The sequence below is a fragment of the Tasmannia lanceolata genome, unplaced genomic scaffold, assembly GCF_043159265.1.
Source record: "Tasmannia lanceolata isolate RefF3 unplaced genomic scaffold, GAP_Taslan_0.1 ptg000002l, whole genome shotgun sequence".
NCBI lineage: Eukaryota > Viridiplantae > Streptophyta > Magnoliopsida > Canellales > Winteraceae > Tasmannia > Tasmannia lanceolata.
In genome coordinates this window covers 17,008,216-17,013,340 of record NW_027518679.1, presented here as the reverse complement: position 1 = coordinate 17,013,340, position 5,125 = coordinate 17,008,216, and the positions used below count along the sequence as shown (strand labels likewise).

The window sequence follows — 5,125 nt, the reverse complement described above, 5'->3', positions numbered from 1 at the left end:
AACGTGCCACCTCTATTTTCTCATTTAATGGGACCCTTAATGCGGTGGTAAGCCTATTAAAGAAATTGATCATGGCATTAGAAAATCGGGAGTTTGTGGTGAATCACCTTTGAGGAAAAGGTGACACATAGAGACTTGGAAGCCAATTAAAAGCACTTATCAAAACACGGTAGTGCCAATATCAGTACCCTAAACAGAGAAATTATATGATGGCTGACCGTGAAGTCCTGTCAAGGTGGTACGTCATAGGTACCACCCTTGATATTTGATCCAACAGCAGCCTCAAAAAATGTGGTCAGCTGTTGGATCAAATATCAAGGGTGGTACTGCTTTGACGTACTTCACGGGTCAGGCACCATATAAAAACTCCCCTAAACAATCCAATTAGAATATTGTAGGAAATTAGCTTGCAAAGTGACAAAAATGGTAAACAGAATTCCATTTTAATAGACTACATTAGATCTTTGAATAAAATTTGCCCTATCTATATCTAGAATCTTACCCTTAAATAAGGTAGAAATCTTCATCAAATCCAAGTGGGCAAAGGCTGTATTCTTACTTTCTATACCTCACCATCCTGACAAGCCGCTAAAACCCCATTCCAGCGGTGCTTTCCTTTTATCTCCAAAAATTGGATTTTGCTAGGGACCATCGCGGAAGGCAATTCGTGGGTGCAACCCAAGGCGGGTTGAAGCGACCCGATCTGACTTGAGGAATCCGTTTTTCCAACTTGAACCTGACCCGACCCCAGTTCATCTGGACCCGACCTGAGTTTTTAAGCTAACAATAATAATTTCAAAAAAAATGTCGAGTTTCACTGAGGTCAGGTTGCCGAAACCCTCAACCCAAACATGACCCAAACTCAACCCGGGTTAGGAAAACTCAACCCGAACCCGACCGCTACCCGACCTGAGTTGCACCCCTAAATTCACGCATGCAACAGCTTGTCCGCGAAATGCCTTCTGAGATTGTCCCTAGCAAATCCCATCCAAAATAAGAAAAGAAACAAAACATACCACGCAACACGACCGCAGCAAACACTGCATAAACAAAGAGACGAAAAACCCTAAACAAAAACGGCTAGTGGGACCCACCACTCATCGTCCCGCCGGCATCGAAGATACACAAACGGCGTTAGATAAGAACGAAAGTGGGGCCCACAAATTAACTAGGAGCTGGCCATCTGACTGTGACAGACTGGTCTTACCCATCTCATCCCCCTTGTCTCCTTTTAAGCCCCCCTCCTACCCTCTCCTCAGAAAACCACAATACTCCCTCTCTCTCTCTAAAAAAAGACTATTTTTTTATGGCAGAGGAAGCTCAAGTGGTGTCGGCGGAAGAGGTGGTGGCGGCGGATGATCCTCCGGCCAAGAAATCAACGGAGAAGGATCCACCACCACCTCCTGTGGCGGAGGAATCGAAGCCGTCCGATGAGACTGTAACGGTCTCTGATCCAGAGGCTAAAAAGAAATCTACTGAAGAAGAGGTAATCCCAGAATCGGTTTCTTTCAAGGAGGAGAGCTCTAAAGTCTCTGATCTCCAAGACCCAGAAAAAAAAGCCCTAGATGAACTCAAAAAACTCATCGAAGTAGCCCTCAAAAACCACGAATTTACCAAACCACCACCACCACCCAAAGAAGAAGAAAAAGAAAAAGAAAAATCTGATATTCCCCCTACAGAAGAACCCGCAAAACCCGATGAACCCGCCCCACCGGAGGCCGAAGCAACTTCGAAGCCGGAAGGAGAAGAAAAACCACCGGAGGCCGAAGTTCCGGCTGAAATTCCGGCAGAAACTCCGGCCGTGGTTACGGAGGTGGTTGAAGAGGCAATTGTAGTCTCTCCTCCAATTGATGAAGATGGAGCGAAAACAGTTGAAGCAATCGAAGAGACCATCGTTTCGGTGACGGCTCCTGTGCCGGAAACTGAAGCTCCGGTGACGGAATCTGAAGCTCCGGTGGTGGAGCAACCCCCGGAGGACGTGTTCATATGGGGAATTCCGCTTATCGGGGACGAAAAATCCGATGTTGTGCTTTTGAAGTTCCTTAGGGCGAGGGATTTTAAGGTGAAAGATGCTTTCACTATGATAAAGAACACTGTTATATGGAGGAAGGAGTTTGGTATTGAGGGGCTTTTGGAGGAAGATTTAGGGAGTGATCTGGAGAAAGTGGTTTTTATGCATGGGTTTGATAAGGAAGGACACCCAGTTTGTTATAATATTTATGGGGAGTTTCAGAATAAAGAATTATATCAGAAAACGTTTTCAGATGAGGAGAAGAGGCAGAAATTTCTCAGATGGAGGATTCAGTTTTTGGAGAAGGGTATTCAGCAGCTTGATTTTACGCCAGGAGGGATTTCCACTATTGTTCAGGTCACTGATCTGAAAAATTCTCCGGGACCCGCGAAGAGAGAGCTCCGACAGGCCACGAACCAGGCCCTTTCATTACTCCAAGATAACTATCCAGAATTCGTTGCCAAACAGGTAGGTTGGATTACTCAGGTTTTAAACTCTGGTACTGCACACAAATATTTTGATTTTAAACTATTGTCAGGAGATTCTTTCACCTTCTTCATGAAAATTTTCTAAAGGATTCATTAGCCACAAAAACATTTCGGTTACTAAATCACCAAAATCCTAGCAAGATTCTTGGCTACTGGTTTTTTTGGTCCTTTTTTAAGGAATATTTTAAAAAGAAATCTCCATTTTGCAAGTGGAGTTCGATTTTTGTCTTGGTTTCCCTCAAAATTTCTTTTCTTTTTTTATGTAAAAAAGAGTTTGTGTTTTGCATATTTCGACAAAAACATTAATGAAATAGTGATTTTAAACGAAATCTTTGTATTTTTCGGAATCAAAGTGGATTTCAAATATTTTGAGAAATGAAATATTTGGGCCGAAATTAAAGACTATGATTAAACCTTCCTCTAATTCTGTGCTCAATCTTGGAATTTAAATTTCTTATATTATGATTTTTGTTCTTAGGTTTTCATCAATGTTCCATGGTGGTATCTGGCTTTTAACCGGATGATTAGTCCATTCCTGACTCAGAGGACCAAGAGCAAGTTTGTTTTCGCAGGGCCATCGAAGTCTACAGATACCCTTTTCAAGTCAGTTGAAACCCCTAAACTTTTCTTGGTTTTTATTGGTTTCATGTGTGTTCTCCTCTCCTTTTTTGTCATGTCTGTTTATATATCTCTCTATTTTTTTTTTGTTCATTGGCTTTGTGTTTTTATAGATACATGGCTCCCGAACAAGTCCCAATTCAATACGGAGGCTTGAGCAAGGACACCGATTCAGAATTCTGTACTGCAGATGCAGTTACTGAGGTTACAATAAAACCAACTACCAAACATTCCATCGAATTACCAGCTTCTGAGGTGAGTCTTTGATGTTATTCGGCCATGTCTACATGTTATTTTGCTATGTTGGAACCTAGATGTGGATTTGCACCAGTGTTTTTCATGATCTCCTCCTTTTAATTAATCAATTAATTATCATCTTTTATCATAAAAGTTTTAGAGGCTACTTGTCTTCTTAATTGGGTAGATTGATTGGATGATTTCTCTAAAGAAAACCCACGTTTAGATCATTTATGGCTAGCAATTTTTTCTGTTTTTTTCTGAACTTGGATGTTCTTGGCAGGCATGCCTTCTTATTTGGGAGCTTAGGGTCTTGGGATGGGACGTTAGTTACTGTGCGGAGTTCGTTCCTAGCTCGGAAGATGGTTATACTGTGATCGTTCATAAGACAAGAAAATTGATTGCCACCGATGAACCTGTCTTGAAGAACAGCTTCAAGATCGGCGAGCCCGGCAAGATTGTGCTCACCATAGACAACACCACCTCTAAGAAGAGGAAACTCCTCTACAGATCCAAGGCCAAGAGCTCATCTGATTCCATTTGAGTGGAAATACCGAAATAGTAAGAAAAATAAACAGGAAACTAGAAGCTCTACATCTTTCATCTTCATCACCACCACCATCATGTCTGGTATGAAAGAACTAGTATTGGAAAGATGAGTACTTGTGTTGGGTTTCATCTTTTCTTTTAAAAAAAACTTTCTTTTATTTTTTTGCTATATCTTTTGTTACTTGTTTTGGGTTTTTCTATTTTTGTTATTTAAAGTGAAATTGGTGTTTGTTTGTAAGATTTTTGTGAGGAATGTGGATGTGATACAGAAAGGGAAAGAGCTCTGCTACTACCCTGTAAATTTCTATGTACATTGAATTTATCTTTGTTATATTCTCTGCTTTATCTATTGCTTGTCTTTTTATTACATTGTGATTGAAAGTTCTTGTATTCATTTCTATTCTTTAATGGACATGCGTGTTATCCGTGTGGGTGTGATGTAGGAAGCCTAAAAGATGATAATTTGGGCAGTGCTACCCCCCCCCCCCCTTTAACAGTATTCGTTAACTTTTATGAAGGGGTGGAGAAGCAACCGTTAACTCCAAAAGCATAAAAGTTAACGATTTCTGTTAAGGGGGGTGGGGGGGGATATTACTCCCCTAAATTCATCTATGATAATCATTTTGTCTACCTCCCTTCTCTACACACAGAGCGAGTGGGTAGAGAAAGGGAAGTTGGTGTTTGGCCTTTTATCCTTGAAAAAGGGTAGGAGTGATTTCAGTAACATGGTCAATCTCTTCTTTTTAGGCTGCTTTGGCCTGTGACTGAATTTTATCTTTCTTTATCACCCTTCCTTTGCCTGTGCCCACATTTGTTTGTCTAGATCCCCTTCTTTACCTGATAAAGCAACTATATTTCCTATGTGGAATTCTAGATTGAAGGGAGCCCCTAAAAAAAGAGGTGGAATTCATGATGATGATGGGCAGCCAATGGGGAAGCCCTTTCACCTTTTTTTTACAAGGGCTCCCTTCAGTTTAGACTTCCTCTCTTTCAATACCGCTATACGCCTTTACCTTAACAGCAGTGATTAAAGTCAATTTCTGTCAGTCAAGAGACCCATGTTGGATACTCTTATTTCATTAAAGAAAGTTGGCTAGTGCATTTCTTTCCCTGACACCAATACAACAGTTAGCTTTTATTGATTGATCTCCCCTGGTTCTTCTAATTCAGAACATATTCCCCTTAATCTCAGGAAAGCAAGGTGTAATAAATGGCAAAGTCA

At 41.0% G+C, this 5,125-nt stretch overlaps 1 protein-coding gene across 1 annotated transcript; it reads left to right on the top strand.

The window, feature by feature from the left end:
• The first annotated feature begins 1,241 nt into the window (after window positions 1-1,241).
• LOC143881273 (patellin-3-like) lies at window positions 1,242-4,252 on the top strand. Its single transcript, XM_077384279.1, has 4 exons — window positions 1,242-2,479; window positions 2,978-3,102; window positions 3,231-3,372; window positions 3,638-4,252. The coding sequence occupies exons 1-4, from the start codon at window positions 1,307-1,309 to the stop codon at window positions 3,896-3,898; spliced, it is 1,701 nt and encodes a 566-aa protein (XP_077240394.1). The 5' UTR covers window positions 1,242-1,306; the 3' UTR covers window positions 3,899-4,252.
• The last annotated feature ends 873 nt before the right edge of the window (window positions 4,253-5,125 follow it).

Excerpts from the sequence above, each read along its gene's own strand:
- LOC143881273 (XM_077384279.1), top strand. The coding sequence starts at position 1,307 with ATGGCAGAGGAAGCTCAAGTGGTGTCGGCGGAAGAGGTGGTGGCGGCG. Across the intron at positions 3,103-3,230 it reads TCTACAGATACCCTTTTCAA|ATACATGGCTCCCGAACAAG; the intron begins GTCAGTTGAAAC and ends GTGTTTTTATAG. Across the intron at positions 3,373-3,637 it reads TCGAATTACCAGCTTCTGAG|GCATGCCTTCTTATTTGGGA; the intron begins GTGAGTCTTTGA and ends TGTTCTTGGCAG.